Source organism: Trichechus manatus, unplaced genomic scaffold, assembly GCF_000243295.1.
Source record: "Trichechus manatus latirostris isolate Lorelei unplaced genomic scaffold, TriManLat1.0 scaffold00172, whole genome shotgun sequence".
NCBI classification, from domain to species: Eukaryota; Metazoa; Chordata; class Mammalia; order Sirenia; family Trichechidae; genus Trichechus; species Trichechus manatus.
The window spans coordinates 3401694-3423685 of record NW_004444108.1 but is presented as its reverse complement, the minus strand read 5'-3'; the positions used below and the strand labels follow the sequence as shown (position 1 = coordinate 3423685).

Genomic DNA, 21992 nt, shown 5'->3' with positions numbered 1-21992 from the left:
AACTTGTACTGGTTAGTCAGCTCTGATTTGTGCCAAGGTCATTAACTCTATCCCAGTTCTAGTCAAAGTTTTATGAATGTTTTCCAAAGGATAAAAAGTAAACCAGGTCAGTGTAAATGTTCTTGAACCCAAAGTATATATCATTTAGAAAAATAACAATCATTGCTGATTTTTTTCCTGATAAAATTATTCTTTATAGAAAATGTTGAGATTTTCTTAAAAACATACCAAAAAGACTTATGGAAGAAAAGTAGGTGAACAATTTAGTATATATCCGCCCAGCCTTCCTTTTAGGAGAAAGAGAGAATGAATGAATACGAATGAGAGAGAGGAAGAGAGAAAGTATGTGTAATAAAAGCGTCTTACTACCAGTAGGTTATATAGCAACACTAACGTCATCAATATCTAGTTGTTCATGTGTGTATTTATATCTGCATTCCTTTGAAATACTTGCAAGGCTGTTCAGTGAAATACCTCCAGTAAAGCTCAAGACACTCAGCTCTGAAGACACACAGGTCTATAGAGCTGAGTGAGCATATGCAGTACATGGTGAAGTGACTTGCCTGTGGTTCCACAGCTAGTTAAGTGGCAGAGTTGCAACTAGAATTTAATCCAGATCTTATTCTACCTCCTGCAGACTATTTCGGGAAGAAAAATGCATGGGCATGATCCATATTTTCTAACTTTCTTCAGTATCTGAAGAAAGGTGCTCTGGGTAATTGTTTAAAGGGAAGTATGTAGGAGAATATTTCTGACTACAAGGACTGTGAGACATGAGAATGCAACCCTAAAAGGATAATGAATACCACTTTCTAGGCAAGTTTAAGGATAGAGTAGGTATTTGTCTTTCAGGTTTGGCAGAAATTTAGTTTTACACTCAAAAGAGTAGTTTCTAAAATCATAATTTCAAGTTTATAAAAGAACTAATATAACATTGAAATTATTTTTAAGCTTACCCATTTATAGATGTTTGGAATTAGGACCAGAGTATAGTTTGGTCTTAAAATGTTTGTTTTCTGTTTATCCAATGAAAATGCATCTATGAAAGTTAAAAAGAATGATGCAGAAAATTATCTTTAGACCTGGATGTTAGTCATATATTTTATACTATCTGTTATATGTTGGATAAACAAATCATCTACCATTCTGTGTCTCTTCTCCATCTGAAATATGGACGGGTTCTGACCTCAGTCCACCTTTTTAAACATACATTTAGTCACATACAATTTTATCTACCATGCTCCTCCGAAGAGACCTCTTCCCAACATCCTTCACCCCCCACCCCCAAATAAAAAATAAAAACCACACAAGTGACAGGGTGAGGATGTGTGCCTTGAGCATTACTTGGTAATTTTTAAATTCGTATTTACTGCTTTGTCCTTGAATGACCAGGTTAACTTAAACTGAATTTTAAATAGCTGGATGTTCTGCCTTCCAAACAGATTTCTCTTATGATAGTTCGCATTTTGCCCAGTATTATGGTTGTTTATGCACAGGTCTGTCTCCATTATAAGGTTTGAACCTCCCTGACAGCTGTTCTTTGAAATTAAACAAATGCATAGGGACTTTGTGAACTGTCAGGCCACTGTCACAGAGGTATATTGCTTCCAACCATCAACATGTAAGAAGATGCCCAGAAAAACATGGAAAAGAATTAAAATTTGAAGGGAGAAGAGAAAGGAGCGTACAGATATCTTCTGATTAGCATATTGTTTATACCCATCCTATATAAAGTTAAAAAAAAAAAAGTTCTGATTTGATATGGTTAGATTTTCATGTTAATCCTACATTCCCGGTAACAGTTTTGAGAGGATGTGCCATTGAATTTTGAATTCATAGGGACAAGGGTCCTATGTAAATTTGAGTGATGATTTTTATTTTTTGGGAAATAGTTGAGCAGCCTCAGTTATGGACAACTGAGTGAACACTATATGCATGTGGTATTACTACTCAACAAGCCCCCAAATCTGACTCTATAGATTTGCAGGTGTTGATATTCCAAAGAGGATATTCTTTTTAAAAAGAATTGGGTCTATTCATTACTTTTAGAAAGAAAACTGAGTGGAACAAGACTACTTAGTAAATAAATAGTGATAGTGAACTTAAAAAAAAACAAAACAAGCAACAACTGTCTTCTTTCTCACAATACATGCCATTATCTGAGTTAGAAACTATACATATTTTTGCACTGTAAATCTACACAGAGTGTAACAAATTTTTGTTGTTCTCTTTCTTTAATTGCAAATTGAACTACATGAGCCATGTAGAAATGGAAAAAGGCACTTTTGCATAGCAAATGTACAGACTTGTAGCTGGACTTCAGACCACCATGATTGTTTGTTTAAACCTCAGAGCAGTTAATCGTCCCCTGCCTCTTATAAATTTACAATTGTCAGAATTTGCTAAAATGCGTGTAACTCACTGGGTTTGGGAATCCCAGGCACTCTTCTGCAAGTCTAATTGCTTGGTTTGTTTAAGTGGGCCCCATAGCAACCCTGATATAAAGGCCCATGTGTTTGTGGTTTTGGGTGCAATTAAAATTGAGTCATTAGAAGTCAGCCTTGGAGAAAAATAACACCTGTTTACTTCTTTTAAAGAACCAGAAGGAAACATCTCCTACGGAAGTGAGATTTGTTTAGCCCCTCCAGGTGTTTAGGGTGGGAAAATATGGGTTATGTTATGAATAATGAGAAGCAAAATGGAAGGAAATGCTAATCAAAGGAAAGTGATAAGATCCCCAGCCCGGGGAAGGGAGTAAAAGGACATCCTTGAGGTCAAGGTCTGCTTATCACTGTCTTTCTTAAGCCTGTATTTCTACTCTAGAGACCTTCTGGATAGGTGCGAAAGCAGTTGTCAGAGATTGGAGAAAACTTTAAGTATTAAGTTAAAATGCACTATTTATTAACTGCTGTGATATTTGAGCCACATGAATAGTTGGAATACATGAAACCCAAACCATATACAAGCACAAGCAATGTGATGTGGCTGGTAAGAGTGTAGTCTGTGAGGTCAGACCACCTTGGTTCCAGCCTCAGGTTCAAGATTCAGTAGCTGGGTAATCTCTGGTAGATTAGTTAACTTTTCTCTCTGCCTCAATTTCCTAGACCGTAAATGGAGTCAAATATAATACCCACATTATACAGTTGTTGTGAGGATTAAAGGAGATATTGCATGCTAAGTACGTAGAACAGTGAGTTCAGTGAAATGCTGGCCATTATTGTCTTAGGCAGTGTTTTCCTTAGGAATATACAGAGGTAACCACTTAAAATGTCTTTCACTAACTTAGGAAATTTCTAAAATGCTTGTTGTTATTGTTAGTTGCTGTTAAGCCTCTAATAGGAGTTAAAGTAACTAAAGGTGATGATTAGAGTCCACTGATACTACTTATAAAATATTCCCCAAATGAAGTATGGATACTGACGTTACCTACAATTTATTGGAACTTAATTTTTGCTATTTGTATGAGCAGTGAATTATTAAAATTTTTTCTAGTAATACTGCAAACCATGCTGCTCACATATAAATGAGCTACTGTTTTTTTTTTTGATGTGTAAAAGTTGCACAAAGAACAACATTTATTTTTTTGTAACTATTTTCTTCATTTAACTATACGTTTTGTATATTTTCAGTGTAAGGGTATAGAAATGTATACAGTTTATGACTGCATATTATTCTAGGCTAATAATACTTTAAAGTTTATTCAATGAACTAGTCTCTCTGATTCATAATTTTCTTTATTTTTCTCCCTGTTAACTATTATAAAAATACTATAAAACATTTTACATTTTTTTTCATTTTACATCTTTTCTAACTAGTACAATTATCCCCTTGGGATAAATTCAATTCTTTTTTTTTGTAAATTGTGCTTTAGGTGAAAGTTTACAGCTCAAGTTAATTTCCATTCAAAAATTTTTACAATATTGTTTTGTGACATTGGTTGCAATCCCCATAATGTGACAGCATACCCCCCCTTTCCGCTTTGGGTTCCCTGTGCCCATTCATCCAGTTTCTGACCCTTCCTGCCTTCTCATCCCACTTTTGGACAGAAGCTGCCCGTTTGGTCTCGTATATCTGATTGAACTAAGAGGCACGTTTCTCACATGTATTATTTTTTGTTTCATAGGCGTGTCTAATCTTTGTCTGAAGAGTGGGCTTCGGAGGTGGTTTCAGTTCTAGGTTAACATAGCATCCGGAGGCCATAGTTTTGGGGGTTCCTGCAATCTGTCAGACCGTTAAGTCTGGTCTTTTTACATGAATTTGAATTCTGTTCTACATTTTTTCACCTGCTCTGTCCAGGACTCTGTTGTGTTCCTGGTCAGGGCTGTCATTGGCGGTAGCCGGGTGCCATCTGTGTTCTTCTGGTCTCAGACTGATGGAGTCTCTGGTTCATTTGGTCCTTTAGTCTTTTTGAGCCACTTTTTAAGGTCCATTAGAAATACACAGGCTAACAAGTCATCTGAGTGAGTCATAGACCTAAAATACCTTGGTTTACTATAAACTGCTTAATGTAGACCCAGTGGCTATTCCATTTGTTGCTTAACAATAAATGTTTGCTAATTTAATTCCTCAAAAGGTACAAGGGAAATTTCTGCTTGAAGTCTTGCTTTCGTTTAGTAAAGAAAATATTTGCCTTCGGTAAAGAAACAGTGTTTGAGTTTCAGCTTTCATGCTGGTTTTTGGTTGGACACTTTTCTTTAAAGGGGGGAGACACAGTGTTAAACTAATATTAACATTAAAAGCCTCACTTTTTTTGTTAGGACTGTCACATAAATACTAAAAATAACCTGAACACAAACAAGAGGGTGATGTCACTTTATTATTTCAGGGACTAGTAGAAGAAAAATATTCATGGTTGTTAAATTTTAGTCAGATATCTTGCAGTATTTATACTCGGGTAAAAAGGCCTGGCCTGTTTTTCTGTCTTACACTCTTTGAGTCTACATAATGAGGTTCTGCCTACAGCTTTATTGTATATGGCTTGAAGGTCATAATCCACGCATAGAAAACTCTTCTACTTCTTTTTCATGAGAATTTCTTTTTCTACACCAAAGCTTTGGAATTCATCAATGAAAATTTTTTTCTGTTTCATATTGATCAGTAATTGCTAATGAGTAGTTCTGTCGGAAGCTAAATAACATCAAAAATTATTGAACCAGATTAAGATAGACTTTTTCAAATTGTTTATCAAGATTCCTTCTCGAAGAAAACATTCTTTGATGGTTATGAGGGTAGGGAGGGAGGGAGAGGGGGGTATTCACTAGCTATATAGTAGACAAGAATTACCTTAGGTGAAGGGAAGGACAACACACACTACAGGGGAAGTCAGCACAACTGAACTAAACCAAAGCTAAGAAGTTTCTTGAATACAACCAAACACTTTGAGGGACAGAGTAGCAGGGGCGGGGGTCTGGGGACCATGGTTTCAGGAGACATCTAGGTCAATTGGCATAACAAAGTTTATTAAGAAAGTGTTCTGCATCCCATTTTGGTGAGTGGTGTCTGGGGTTTTAAAAGCTAGCAAGTGGCCATCTAAGATACATCAATTGGTCCCAACCCACCTGGAGCAAAGGAGAATGAATAACACCAAAGACACAAGGAAAGCATTAGCCCAAGAGACAGAAAGGGCCACGTAAACCAGAGACTTCATCAGCCTGAGACCAGAAGAACTAGATGGTGCCGGACTACCACCAATGACTGCCCTGACAGGGAACACAACAGAGAGTCCTTAAAATAGAGCAGGAGAAAAGTGGGGTGCAGAACTCAAATTCTAGTAAAAAGACCAGACTTAATGGTTTGATTGAGACTGGAGTGACCCTGGAAGACATGGCCCTGGACTCTCTGTTGGCTCAGAACTAAAACTATTCCCAAGGCCAACTCTTCAGACAAAGATTAGACTGGACTATGGGACATAAAATGATACTCTTGAAGAGTGTGCTTCTTAGCTCGAGTAGATGCATGAGACTAAATGGGCAGCTCTTGTCCAGAGGTGAGATGAGAAGGCAGAGAGGGTCAGGAGCTGGTTGAATGGACACGGGAAATCGAGATGGAAAGGAGGAGTGTGCTGTCACAGTATAGGGAGAGCAACTAGGGTCACATAACTATGTATAAATTTTTGAATGAGAGACGAACTTGAATTGTAAACTTTCACTTAAAGCACAAGAATAAAAAATAAAAATAAAAAGATTCCTTCTGGAGTGCACATTGTTCTGATTTGTTCCAATCGTAGGAAAAGTAATGATTCCGTCAACAAAATTATTTACCACCACCATGTGCAAACCATTAGGCTCTTTGCTAAGTTTGTTTGTTTTTTTTAATGTGACTTCACTCTAAAATAATATATAATGTGATGAGAAATATAGGAGACACAAATAGTTCTGCTTAAATATGTAAAAGTACACGTAGTCATTTTAGAAGTGCTACCCTTCTATTGGAGCTTATTCACTCTAATGGGCAATGCTCTGATTTTCTGTCTGTAACAACTTTAGCATGTCAGTGATCCTCTTAAAAATGTGGCATTCAAAGGAGAGCCCAGTGTCACAGATGTGTTCTAATCACAGATGACAGTGGGACAGCTGCTCAGACACTTTTCTTAGTCTTAAAGCAGTCTGACTTTGCATCATTTCTTGTTAGATACTAGTTTATATTCAGATTTTGGGGAAGAAGCATTTCCAGGAATTGTTATGTGGAGCTCTGTTAAGTCATGTCTTCCCTGCCCTATCCTTATACAATGGATTTTTTTAAGGTAAATGTAAAGTTATTATTTTTATTCCTATTATATTTCTGGCTTGGACCTATTGTTTAGGTCCAATTCTTATAAAAATTGATTCTTATAAAAATATTTTTTCTATCTGAACTGTTGACTTAAAAAAAAAAATGACCTCCAGGTAGCTGAGATATTTATTTATTTATTCAGTCAGTCAGTCATTCATTTATTAATTATTTGGTAAAGATGAAATCCAGTGGGTTCATGATACATGGGAAAATTTCTAAATAATAAGGATTTTATTATGTATTTTTTCCACGTCTCCAATCTATTTTTGATTTTTCAGATTGTAACCATAGCAGTACTCTTAAACAGTGTTGTTAATGTTTGTGTCAGATTATTGCTGGCAGGTTATTTCCTTTTAACTAAAGAAAGTCCACGTATAAAACTGACAAGTATTATTAAAAAATAAATTATACCCCATGTTGATGAGGGTGTAGTAAAACTCTGCTACAGAAATGAAGCAATAAATTAGCACAGCCTATCTGAAGGGCGATTTGGGAATATATATCTCAAAATGCAAATGCAAATAGGAACTTACAGATGAGAGGTAACCTGCACGGCGTTTTTTTGATTAACCTTTTTATTTTAAGATAATGATAGATTCACACGCAATTGTAAGAAATAATACAGAGAGGTCCCATTGTACTCTACCCATTTTCCCCAGTGGTAATATCTTGTGAAATTATAGTACAGTATCTCAGGCAGAATATTGACATCAATATAGTCGGCATACAGAGCATTTCCATCACCACAAGGATTGTTCATGTGGAAATACAGCCACACCTACTTCTCTCTGACCTTCGTCCTGTCTTTAGTCCCTGGCAACTGCTAATCTGTTCTCCATTTCTATAATCTTGTCATTTTAACAGTGTTATATCAGTGGAAGCATACTTTATGTAACCTGGTGGGTTCAGAGTATTTTACTCAGCATAATTCCCTGGAGATCTATCCAAGTTGTTACATGTATCAGTACTTCGTTCCTTTTTATGCTGAGTAGTATTCCATGGTATGACTGCAATGGAGTTTGTTTAACCATTCACCCATTGAAGGACATATGGGCTGTTTCCCGTTTGGAGCTATTACAAATAAAGCTCCTGTAAACATTCATGTGTAGGTTTTTGTGTGAACGTAAGTCATCATTTCTCTGGGATAAATGCCCAGGAGTGCAATTGCTGGGTCATATGGTAGTTGTGTTTAGTTTTTAAAGAAACTGCAAAACTGTTTTTGAGATTCACTATATCATTATGGGAACCCTGATGGCCCAGTGGTTAAGAGCTGGGTTGTTAACTAAAACGTCAGCAGTTTGAATCCACCAGCCACTCCTTGGAAACCATATGAGGCAGTTCTACTCTGTCCTATAGGGTCGCTATGAGTTGGAATCAACTCAGTGGCAATGGGTTTTTATACCATTTTGTATTCCCACCAGCAATGCATGAGTGATCCAGTTTCTATACCTCCTTGCCAGCGTTTGGTGGTGGTGTCACTATTTTGGTTATTATAAGACCTGAAGGTAGGAGTCGATGTTCCCCACTCAGTGACATCACCCCGGTGGGGTACTGGAGTACCTTGTTACAGCTTCATGAGGGCAGAAGTATAAGCTCTCCACTTGGCCTTCGTTGGCATGGTTATGAGTAGGGTCACAGTTTTTCTGTAGTGTTTCTTGGAGTAGAGCTGTTGCGTCTAAAAGTTTTCTGTTTCACTAAGTTGTCACTTTCCTGGTATTTCGGCTAAACAGAGCAGGCTTTTGTTGGAGTGTTTTGTTGGCTTGTTTTGTTTTGCTTTTTGCTTGTAGCCCCTGGTGTTTCCTGGTTGCTGTCTTTCCCAGCATCCAGGCTGGGTATGTGAGGCAAAAACAAAAATCAGGCAAGTTCACCACCATGTTGTTGCTCTAGTCCCAATGTCCATAGTCATTCTGCCTTCTCTCCGCCTTTCAGAATCTTTTTCTAATGTTTGTTTTATATATAATGTGCAGTCTTTTTAGGTATGCTTATAACGAAAACAGGGAAAAGTATGTCTACTACATCTTCCCAAAAGTCCACAGTGTTGCATAATGTTATGAAAGTAAGAATTATTTGGCAATCTCATTTGTTATCTCAACCCTTCTCTTCTCCTTACTACTCCCTACCCCCACATTCCTTATTTAGATTTCCAAGTTCCCTTAAAAAAACAGAAGATCTGGTAATACTGGCCTTAGATACCCACAGTGTCCATTCCTCATCGAATCTCCCAGCTGAGGCCACTGTTAAGTTACTATCATTAGTGCTTGGCCCTGGAAGACAATGGCGTTTATCTGATACAGAGTCTTGAAAATGTTCATATCTTTTAACTTTGAAACCTTCTTCTAGGATTCTACCCTAAAGAACTAATGAAAAATGCCAGCAGAGATTTATGCTCAGAGATATTTATTACAGGGTTATTTATGTAATAGAAAAATATGCAGAATGCCTAAATGAAAATATCCAGGTATGCTAGAATGCAATCATGTTACTTAAAAATTATAATTAAAATAGTATGACTTGGGAAATGCTCATAATAAATGAGAAAGCGAGCTATGACACTGTTTATACAGTATTATCTCAGACCTTAATATATCTTTCTCTTACAACTTTGGAAGAAAATTTACTAGAACACCAACAGTGTAACTCCAGGTGGGAGAATTATGAGGAATCTTTATTTTCTTCTGTATATTTTTATGTATTTTATGAGTTTCTACCTTTCTCATGAATTACTGTTATGATCAGGAAAATAAAATCTCTTAAAATATTTAAGAATGCTCTCGAAAATGTTTACTGCCATTATTAAATAAGATGTTTAAAAATTACACGTCACTTGGAAGTATATTGTGCATATTTAGAGACACATATGCACACATACGTTTATACACACACATTTAGTATGATAAATACGTGGGAATATTTCTTTCTTTGCCAGGAATCATATACTTGGATAGCAGAATGCTCCCTGCGTATCATATGAGTTAAGATGATGGATGAGATGATTGAAAGACTGAGCCTGGACTCCAGCTGTTTACTTTTATCCCTGATAGAATTGGATAGTATTCCTAAGGAGAAAATTCTTAAGACTGCTAGAAAAGAAAGCAAGAGTGCTAACTATCCGAAAAATCATTAATGTGGTGTTAGGGATTCAGCATGTTTTAAGACCTTGTGTTTCATTATCCTATGGAAAGTTCTTCTTTCTTTATAACTTCAGTCATTGTCATGAATTATTTCTGGATGCTATGAAAAAATAGGCTCAGATTTTCCACTTGTGTAATAAGGATATTTAAATGTCGATAGATATTTTTCTGGCACCAGTTACAGGAACTTACTGACCTAATTATTTATCTTTTGTTTAGTTTGACCAAGCGGCTGATTCTGAGTTATCCTGGATTACTGAAACAGAAAAGAAATTGATGTCTTTGGGTGACATCAGGCTTGAGCAAGACCAGACCTCTGCTCAGCTGCAGGTTCAAAAGGTGAAGAAATACATTTCCAGTTGCCATCTAAATTATTTGATAGTGTGTGCTAAGTCTAGAAAATGTATTGCATGATTTGCTTTTCGAGACTCCTTAACTACTTTGTATAATTGTTTTCATTTTAGTCACATGATCGTTCTCTCTCTCTCTGTTTTTTAAACTTTATTTTGGTAAATCACAGACATTCACCATGGAGATTTTGAGACACAAGGATATTATTGATGAACTTGTTAAATCTGGGGATAAAATCATGACCACATGCAGCGAAGAGGAAAAGCAATCAATGAAGGTATGATCTTGTCTGTGTGAATAAACAGCATGGGGTGAGCTTTTAGAAAATCCTACAAAAGCACTTTCCCTTTCTCCACAGCTGCTATTTAAGTAGCTAAATCATTAGTTTTAAATAAGTCATTTTGCAAGCTTACAGAATAGCAGTGAGAGGAGTATGCCTTAAGAGAAACACCATCAGGACAATCTTTCTTAATAGGTATAAAAGCTGTTAAGGTTTGAGTCATTGGGTAACTGGCATAGAATAAGCATTCAATTAATGTTAGCTGTGTCATTACCATTATTATCAATATAAATTATTATTATGATTATTATATGTATCAACTGTTGTTTATATGCTTCAGGAACATTTGGGCCTCTTAAGCTGAAACAAAACCAAGATACACGCGGTTCTCTCTAATGCTGAAATCCATTCTGTATAAAGTCACAGTAAGCTACACAGGAAAACTATGAACTGAATAATTAAGAAAACCTCCAATTTGTGTAGTTTTAACAATCCTTTAAATTGAAGGAAAACAAGCTACAAGTTAAAATGTCTGATTTCAGTTCATATTGAGACATCAGAGCAGCTTAAAGAAATTAATGTATATTAGAGCTTTTGATTGGAAAATATTCTATGGCAAGAAAATTATACAAATATCTATTCTTAAGATCACATTTTAAAGGGTATATATTGCTTTCAAGGTATACCATAGATAATATTTTAGAATGCACACTATATATTATTACTTTTCTTATATTTACACTCCATAATGGTAATTGACTTGTTTATAATTGAATCCTTCCTTTATTATTTTTGCGAAGATTAGACTTGAAAGAATATATCAAATTTGTAAGAGACTCTAAGCCCGATTCCCTGGGTTTGAAACCTTGGCCCTGCCACACTAGCTGTGTGATCTTGGGCAATTTATGTTACGTCTTTGTACTTCGTTTTCTTCATCAGTAAAATAGGGATAAAATAGTAATAACCTATCTGATTTGGTTGTTGTGAAATTAAATTCGTTATTACACATAAAACATTTATAATAGTGTCTGACATTTATTAATGCTCAGTAATATTAATAATATTAATGCTTAGTAAATGTTAACTAGTGTCATCAACATCCTAAGAAACTTCTTAATTACCTTCATGTTTCTTTGTCAGTTTTCTCTATTTGTAGGAATATGATTATAAAAGGCTTTCTAAATAAGAGTATTTTTTTGTTTTTCTAAATAAAAAAATATTATTGAACCCAGATTTAAAATTGGTTTTTACTGCTTGAAGGTTTGTGCCTCACAGACCCTGAACTGCTTCATACCCCTAACAGATTTTCCATAGGTTGATGTGAATCGATCTTCGGTATTCACTCAAGTCAGCAATATTTTTTTAATGCAAAAATTGAGTGAGGGTCTTCCAGAGAAAACTAAAATGCACTGGAAAATGTTGTATTCATTCCCTTCAGATCATCAGGAAATAATTTCTGTCATTCTGTGGTTTATTGAGATTCCGTTGTGCTTATCTCCTGCAGTTAGTTTATTATGTAAATTTATACCATATTCTAGATCTCTGTGTCGCCCTATAAAATCAGTGTATATCATAATATTCTACTTCGATTCTAATATATGTAAATAATTTTGTTGACTAGCAGTTCCTCTTAAAATTTTATTTACAAAAGGCAGCCCTTATTTTTTTTCCAGAAAGCAGTGTAAATATTGCCAGAATCCTATGAAATTTGTTTTTTGGCCTAGAAGTAGAAGGCATTGTAAATATGGCTGGCAAAGTTTGCTTGTTATGTTTGGAAAGCTCATTGTTTTATCCATAAAAACTTGAGGACTTTCTTTAATTTAAAATGAATGTTTATACATAAAAAGAAAGTCTAGATTATATGACTGATTGATTTAACATACATTTGTTGTATGCCTACTCTGTGCCAGGCATACAATACTGGACAAAGCGTTCTGGAAAATGTGTGCTGCTTAGCCTGACCAGTGAAACACATTTCATCTTATTTTCTAGAAAAAAATAGACAAGGTATTAAAGAACTATGATGCCATCTGCCAGATAAACTCAGAGAGGTATCTGCAGCTAGAGCGGGCACAGTCCCTGGTTAACCAGTTCTGGGAGACATATGAAGAACTTTGGCCATGGCTGACAGAAACACAAAGAATCATCTCTCAGCTTCCTGCCCCAGCTCTTGAATATGAAACTCTAAGACAACAGCAGGAGGAACATCGGGTAAGCTCAGTGTAATATAGAATGTTGTATTCCCTATTTTATGATGTTTTATGATGCTGTTGGGCACCTTACATGATCAGAACATTTTTGTAATGTTGTATTCTGGTCTGCATGATTTGCTTACCTTCTAGTTGCTTAACTGTTGTTCGTTGTTACAATGAGAAGACTCATACAAGTACACTGTGTTGTATATATCATTGATTATAGCTCGATTTCTTTCGAATAGTATCAGTTTAAAAACCAATGGGTAGAAAAACAAAATTCCCATTTTAAAATTTTAGAGAATTAAGCTTTTGAAGTGCTTTCAATTTACACGTGTTGACTGAGTTTTGCACCTTATATGTAGTGGTTAGAGGCATCTAAAATGTAAATGAAGTGTAGAAATATATGGAAGAGACATCATGTAGACAAGACCACTGAACTTGGAGAAAATGTACAATACAGTCAATATGTCAAAATAGCAGTATCATGAAAGCTAACTCTATGAAAAGGAAAACTACTGAAGTGTAAAGATAGATCATTTTCCCTTTGTCGTCTTTATATACATACAACTCTTTCTGAAGTCCTTTGTTCCTGTAAGAGTAGATGAGTAACCTAAGTGCAGCTTACATCTGCAAATGTATCATGTTTTGAACATATGTAAAATGGCATTATGAAGCTCTCATTTCAGTAGTCACTTAGATGTTAGAACGGGTTAAAATTTTGTGAGAGTTTGGGTAAGAGGGTCAAGACTGTCAGAAAAAAAATCTAGAGTTCTTGCTATTTATGGACTTGTGAACCTAGTTGCTTTCCAAGATCTGTACAAGATACACTCTGAAACTAATAATTGTGTGTGTGTGTGTGTGTGTGTGTAAAGTTTAACTCAGGTTGTATTACATCACTGTTTGAAATATGTGACTTATTTAGTCATCTTGTTTACTTTCTTAAAATGTACTGCCATTGTTATTGAAGAATACGTATCTCTAAATGAAGTATTTGTTTAGAAGAGAGCTTTAGAGAACACTTTATTTAATGCAAAATATAAATTTTATAGGGTTCTACCTAAATCATTCAGCAGGAGAAAGACTTACAAACTATGTAGAACTGGACTTGATTTTAGTATAAAGGTTTATTTGTGGCAGAAATCTTATGCCTACCCACTGAATATTTTTAATATAAAACATTTCATGGATTTCTACTACTCTGGGGTAATGTTGAATAACTTTGTTCTTTCTAGCATAACATCAAATAGTATAGAAAGGCCTGTTATTGAACTGAAAATTGCAAAATTGAGTTAATTTTCCATTTTTTGAGTAATCTTCAAAGTCTCAAAACAAATTTATGATTGTTCACGCTAAAAGATTTCCTGTTTCAGAATATTTGTAATCTTCTGGAACAACATTTCTTCTTAAGCTCTACGGCATCCTTTCCTTTTTAGGAAGATCTTATAGTTTCTAGGGCCAGGAATTAAAAATGACTCCAAGGAGTATGTTACTAAGTGACAGATATTTTGTATTCATACTAAGTATTTCTAGCCTGACTGGACTCCTGTGTTAGTATGTTACCAAGAATCATTTTGTCACATATGAGGCAAAAGGCATCTCCCATTGGGCCCCTTCCCCATGCACACACATGCCCAAGTAGGTAATTATTCGCTTGTCTGTCATGGAATGGCCTAAAAACAACTAATCTCACTACTCCCTAACCTAAGGTGTCTCATAGTGGTGCTGCACAGACGATATCTACTGGTATTCTTGGCAACTCAGGACATCTCAGTAGACATCTTTCATTTCATTTGAGAGTCTCCTGATAACTCAAGAGTATGAGCTTGATTTCCAAGGATGTCTTATAGAATATTGAAACTAGAACATGTGTAACATTCACAAGCTTTCTTTTTCCATGAGATCGTATATTATCACTACTACCTCCATTTTTTAAAGCAGCAGAAAGATATGAGCTAATTATATGAAACAAACAAACAAAAACTTCAGCCTGGAACACACAGGAGCTAGATTGTAGACATGACCATACCACATCTTTACCTGCAGAACGTTAGAGTAGACTCCCTCTTTTTAAAATTGAATTTGCTTTTATTTAACCCTTTTCCAAAAGTGGTTTGAGGCAACCTTCAGGAAATCTTCAAAAATAGTTTATTACATAGCAGATGGTTAATGACATAATGTACACAGTTTTCTCAAAATAATTTATATGAATGATTTTAGCGGTCACTTTGAGTAAAAATCTAGGCATGTGACCTTCCTGGTGATTCTTACTGATGAATGATAGAAACAAAATATTTATAGAAAAAGATTGGCAGCATGGCTCTAGACTGTCTTTTCTGAATGTAATTTCTCTCAGAGAAGCTTTTGTTAGGGGCTAGATAGCAAACAAGGAGCCCTGGTGGCGTAACAGTTAAGTGCCTGGCTGCTAACCAAAAGGCTGGTGGTAGGAACCCAACCAGCCGCTCCATGGGAGAAAGACCTGGCCATCTGTTTCTGTAAAGATGTAAACCAAGAAAACCAGACCTATTGCCATTGAGTCAATTCTGACTCATAGCAACCCTTTAAGGCAGAGTAGAACTGCCCCATAAGGTTTCCAAGGCTGTGAATCTTTATGGAAGCTGACTGCCACATCTTTCTCGCTTAGAGTGACTGGTGGATTCCAAGCTTTTGGTTAGCAGCTGAGTGCTTAACCGCTGTACCATAAGGGCTCCTTCCGTAAAGATTACAGCCGAGAAAACACTATGGGGGCAGTTCTGCTCTGTCACATGGGGTCGCTGTGAGTTGAAATTGACTCGACAGCATCTAATAACAACATAAAACAATTTGGAGACACACTTTCTGTTGAAGACAAGGAACTGCTGATTAGGGAACATAATCAGTTGTCTAGTACAAATGGAATGCTTCTCAGTGCTGCATAGAGGCCAGCCTCAGAGAAACCTGCAGGCAAAGACGGGTCTTCCCCTGGGATGGTGTTGGATTTGGTCCATGAAAAACTGCTCGGTGGAGGCTCTAGAATACATGGAGTGTAGATATTCCAGCTTTATTCAGACTTCTGATCATTGATTAGAAGAAGAGGGGCTCCACTTGTATTACACGCTGACCCACTAGTATGAATACCATTGTATCTGTTGATTAAATGACAAAATTAGACAAAATATTCATATGTCATACATTTTCTCTTAAATATACCTTGTAAAATAATGCTCAATATATATCTGTGTATTTCAGATTTATTACCCTTGTAGTCTTTAATATTTTAAAATAACAACTAGAAATATATTCATTCACATATATACATATATAATACATATCATATGTATGCATAGAATATACATAAAATATGTAAATACTTAAAATAGATTCATGTAATATATATATGCATACATTTTATATTAGTTCACATGTATAGATACATTACCTTGTAGACCTATATCGCTCTAACTTCCCTTTATAGTTTTTTTTCTCTCAGCATTGTGTCTACCTTCTACTGAGCTTCCCTCCCTACCTCTCTCCCTCCCTCCCTTGTTTCTTTCATTATAACGTTTTTGTATATACGATGAGTGTGCGAAAAAGGGACACCAAGAGTTTTGGCTTGGCCTCTGCAGATTGGGGACATAGTTCTGAATCCTTTTATGTATTATGACCCTTGGCTCATACTCTTGTCAAAATGTGCTGCTCTTGGTATGAAATGCATAATGAACTGTGATTCATTATTCCACCCAACCAGCATTTTTGTGTGTGCCCTTAGAGAGGCTTTTACATGACCAGACTGTTCTTTACTCTTTATGTCAGGGCCATCTCCTTCTGGCAAAGAGTTGCATGAGCCATCATTTGTTAAATGCCAGCGATGGGGAGAGTGTTTGGAGTTTCTTGCCAGCTGGATGCATTGGGGGTGTAGACAGCTGTAATATGGAGGTGTGAGCCTGAGATACTGAGAAACTGTTTGGTTTGTTATAGCAACTGCGAGAGTTGATAGCTGAGCACAAGCCTCATATAGATAAGATGAACAAAACCGGGCCGCAGTTACTGGAATTGAGCCCAGGGGAAGGCTTTTCTATCCAAGAGAAGTATGTGGCAGCTGATACCCTTTACTGTCAAATTAAAGAAGATGTCAAAAAACGAGCTGTGGCACTGGATGAAGCCATTTCTCAGTCTACTCAGGTAATCATTTACATCAGAAATATAATTGGGTTTCTCTGAACAGCAGAGCATGGGAAGATGTTTTCCTGGGTCTCCTTTATTAAATTTCAACTAAATTTTTTATTACATTAACTCTGACTACTGATGTCTTTGTCTTGAAGGTGGTGTTTTCTTCCATCCAGACTTCATATGTCTCTGCCTGCTTGTAGATACAACAAAAAATAATTTTCAATGAGTTAAGAAACATACAGTTGTCATCATTATCCAAATATTTAATTAAATGTTTATCTTGAGTGAAATGCAGTATTTACCATTAGGAAAGATAAAAGAAAGTGTAATTATCATTAATAATAAAACACTTCCAAGAAGGCAATAAGAAGAAAGACTGAATGATAGGTTGAATAAAAAGGAAAAATATCTATTATATATATATAAAGTTGGAAATTGATTTTTTTCTTTTTTGAAAATATATTTTTTCAATAACTTTAATTTTGAAATTACCTATAAATTTTCAGTTTTCAAGGTTTGTTTTTTTTTATCAGTAGATAAACACAGGCATTAGGGTGGTCCATTTTCTGTAACCTCACTCAATGTTTCTTTGAGTTTAGTGTAGAATCTTTGAGGATAGTGTAGAATCTGTGACTGAACAAGTTTTTATAGCTCCGCGTAATTGTCTATGGTAACTTTGCAAACAAAATCTAAAAATTGTCTCATGCATTTGATTATGTTTTTGAGCATAAGTTAAATACAAATTTCCAGTCCAACACTGGAGAAGCTTTTGTTTTGTTTAATTTTTTAACTTTTTGCAGTACAGAGAATATATAACTTAAGGAGCCTCTTTGATCTAATCCAGGCTGTCCACGATTTTACCTTTAATAAATAACCTTTCAGGATTTCAAAATAATCAGTAAACAATGAATAAAACTGTCAAAAACTTTTGATAGACAAATAGCTGGTTTATTGAACTTAATTTTCAAAGTTGATTTGAATTCTGATAAGGTGAAACAACAGGTTAGATGCTGTAAAATGCTGCTGCGAAGTGGCACAATTATCTATTAACACATACCATTTCTTAAATGAGTACACTCAATTATTTATAAGAAACTAAGCTCGTCTACATAAGCAGTGTGAAGCAGAGAGGTGCATACAAGTCAAGATTTTAACAAATGTCTTCAAACATCAGCTGGATGTCTCTTTGGATGGATTTGTTGGTCGAGGGACTAAGATCTTAGTGTGAAGATTAAATGCTTGATTGTGGCATTTGGTAGGTGTTTTTTCATTTAAATGTCACGTTGAGTATTGCAGACGATTTTTATTGTAAACAATCCCTGTCTTTTACTCCTAGTTCCATGACAAGATAGACCAGATCATTGAGAGTCTGGAACGCATCGTGGAGCGTTTGAGGCAGCCACCGTCTATCTCTGCTGAGGTTGAGAAGATTAAGGAACAGATCAGTGAAAATAAGAACGTGTCAGTAGACATGGAGAAGCTACAACCACTGTATGAAACTCTTAAACAGAGGGGAGAGGAAATGATTGCTCGGTCTGGGGGCACTGATAAAGACTTATCTGCCAAAGGTAATATTTTTGGAATACAGAAACAACAACAATTTCAAAATTTCATACTGTTTACTGACAGTCTAACTGCATAACAAAATGCCAGCTCTTAGAAAAGGTATTACAAATATGATGTGTTTGTGGTTGAAGGACTGTGTACATAAATACCTTGGTAATATCTTCCTTTGCTTGTGAAATCAATCTGTTGAACACAAAGTGTTCCATTATACAAAAATCATGTTATCCAGGCCTCTTAAACTAGTTGGTTAAAGCGCGATGCTAGTAAGACCACATTTAGAGATTTTTGTTCCCATTACAGACTATACTACCTTACATAAAACATACTCCACCTCCCATTCCACAACCACTGAAATGGAAACCATGACTGCAGTGAGCCATCTGAGAGATGTGAGCTGGGGGCCAAAAGGGGGGAGCATGTGCATAGGTTAGTGGAAATTTGTGTTAAGGGTACTCTAGAAACAAGGCCAAAATATATAACCTACAATTTTATATTCCTGGAACTCAACAGACAACTTGATTCTTGATTTGGAGAGCATAATTAAAGAATAAGCTTCATCAGGTAGTGATTTCACTTTCTTTGGGATTAAGGCCAGCCTTGGTCAGCTGGAAACACCGTGAGTCTGTTCTGAGCTCACTTAGATTTGACTATCCACTTTTGTCAGGAAGAGCCTAGGTTCAGGAGGATGAGGAGACCCTTAGGTCATTCATTGTCTGAGATAGGCTCTTGGGCATAACGATATCCACTAGACTGGGGTCAACCAAAATTTGGCTCAATTTTAGATACTTAGCAAATTAAATCAATGCTTTTTATGTGAATTAAAATGATCTGCTTTTATTGCTCATGTAGGGCTGACATATATATTTGTTGATACCGTTTTGTTCCATAGCTGTTCAAGATAAGCTTGACCAAATGGTTTTCATCTGGGAGAACATACACACACTGGTAGAAGAAAGGGAAGCTAAACTACTGGACGTAATGGAACTAGCAGAAAAGTTCTGGTGTGATCACATGTCACTGGTAGTTACCACTAAAGATACTCAAGATTTCATCCGGGACCTGGAGGATCCTGGAATTGATCCCTCAGTAGTAAAACAACAGCAGGAAGCAGCAGAGGTAAGCAAAAATATCTCATTCCAAGTTGAATAATAAGTTGTGGCATAATGAAACTGGATTACTTTGGTTAATGTTAGAAATTACTCTGTAAAAATTTATATTTGGTTCTAAGAATGGAATACACAGTGATATGGCATGAGATAGGGCACACACATAAATTTCACTTGGAGAACGTATATTTTACATTTTTCTCACTATCTCCACTGCTTCTGCCTTATTTCAGGGCCTTGTAATCTCTTCTTTTGGCTTCCAAAGCAATTCAAAGTAGTATCCCTACCTGCCGTGTCTCCATCCTTGCCACACCTCTAACTGTCTAACGGTTGTCTCTCTAGATCAGCTTTTATTGAGTCACTGCTTAAAACACCGTAGAGGGATCGACTGCCTACTAGATAAAGTGAAAACTCCCTAGAACAAAATGTGTGGCCTTTTATATCCTACCCTAGCCTGTGCCTATGTTTTCAAAACCATTTTTTCTACTGTTGCTTCACCAAGCTCCTTCTCTTCCATTAGTGACTTTTCCCAAAAGTGCTCTGCTATTTTTACCATCTGTACTTCTGCACGTTTTATTTTCTTATCCTAGAATGTTCTTCCTACCATGCTTCTGGAAAATCCCACTCAAGCTTTAAGGTTCCGCTGGATTGTTACCTCCCTTATAAAATCTTTTCTTGTATACTTGGCAGAGTTAGTCCATCTGTATTTCCATAACACTTTCCTCTTAGAAAGGACTCTACACGTGGTATGACATATCGTTACTTACACCTCTGCTTTTCCTAGTGGACTGTGAGCTCCTTGAGGGGAATAAGCACATCTTTTTTCCTTTGTATCCTCAATGCCTTGTTTAGGGTTTGGTACATGCTTATTAAATGTTGGAGGGATGAATAAATATATTTAACCAAGAAGATGAAAATATAAAGGTAGAATACTGCATTTCTGTTGTAATTTTTTATAGTTTACAGAACCCACGGTAATGACATAAAATATAAATCCAAGAATAGTTTACGCTAAATCTACTAACAAATATTCTAATTTTTATAAAGTCTTTGAATTCCTGTTTTACTTACATGTATTTTAAACATATGTTACCAAATTAATTGGTTTGAAAAACAAAATGTCTTCCTATGCTTTTCAATATTGTTGATATTTTAAAAGAAAATTGTTCTTATATTTGTTACCTGGAATTATTAAATGTCGTCTTTATAATAAATGTTTGGCGTTTGTTACTCAACTCAGGGATTCCTTTTTTATTTAAAATTTTTTTTTTCTGTTCTATTTTCTTGATGAAGAACATTTATTGCAGTAACTTAGAAAGGAGAAAATAAAAACTGACTGTATTCCACTCTTAGAAGTAACTACTGTTAATATATCTTTGTACACGTTTTTTTAGTTTTCATGTGGTTTTGCTGAAAATTCCAAGGCTGTTATTTTCTTTTTCTAGTCCATAAGGGAAGAAATAGAAGGATTGCAGGAAGATCTGGATATAGTTATTAACCTGGGTTCTGAACTCATCTCCGCGTGTGGTGAACCCGACAAACCCATTGTCAAGAAGAGCATAGATGAGGTGCAACTGGCATGCTTTCTACTCTTATCAGAGTGCTTTTTTAAATTTAGTTAACTAAAACGTGTTTTTTTAACTAAAATATATTTAATAGAAGTAGTTGAAACTTTAACCTATGAACTAGAACTTAAAGAGTTCTAATGTTTATGTTGTAGTTAAATTCAGCATGGGATTCTCTAAATAAGGCTTGGAAGGACCGAGTTGAGAAACTCGATGAAGCAATGCAGGCTGCTGTTCAGTACCAGGACGGACTGCAGGTGAGGGGGCTACAGTGTGGCTGCTGGTCGTAGCTGGAAGGTGGAATCTTACTGATCGTTGTCTACAAATGCACACATTGGCACCACCCCAAGACTGCAAGTGTGTATGCAGTTGGGAACAAATCCATTCCTGCAGTTGTCTTGGATACTTCAGTTTATGTTTTACCTATTAGAATATATTTGTGACATTAAGTATGTATAGACTTATATATACATCTGTATACGTCCAGTGAAATTTACTTTGAAAATAAATATTTCAATTTTTTTTTTTAAGTGAAAGTAAGTGTTCGTACACAGTATTGTTCATAAATGGCTAAGCACCAGACAGTGAAATGGAATTGAATCTGAGTCCTGTTCAAAAATTGAGTGGAATAAGATGAAAAGGGTAAACACTATCTAAAAATATCACCAAGTTTAACTGAAGTCAGAAGTAAAGAAATTTGATTTGAAGCCAGTGTTCTCTGTGTACTAAAATAGATTTCTATTTTATTAGATCATAATCTATGTGTAAAAAATGTTTTCTTCTTTTCCACATGTATAATTCCTTTTAATAGTTGTTTTTCATGTCTCTTAAGGGTCCTCATTCAGTTCTTTAACCATTTTTAAGTTTTTATATATATATAT

The 21992-nt window shown here is 35.7% G+C and overlaps 1 protein-coding gene across 1 annotated transcript in view; it reads left to right on the top strand.

Annotated features, from left to right (window-relative positions):
* DST (dystonin) overlaps nt 1–21992 on the top strand; it is a 515142-nt gene that overhangs the window by 444416 nt on the left and 48734 nt on the right. The window contains exons 64-71 of the mRNA XM_012558529.2: nt 10122–10241; nt 10423–10530; nt 12526–12744; nt 16683–16886; nt 18211–18442; nt 19330–19556; nt 20992–21114; nt 21267–21368. Of these exons, the coding sequence (XP_012413983.1) occupies nt 10122–10241; nt 10423–10530; nt 12526–12744; nt 16683–16886; nt 18211–18442; nt 19330–19556; nt 20992–21114; nt 21267–21368 (1335 nt within the window). The remainder of the gene's footprint in view (nt 1–10121; nt 10242–10422; nt 10531–12525; nt 12745–16682; nt 16887–18210; nt 18443–19329; nt 19557–20991; nt 21115–21266; nt 21369–21992) is intronic.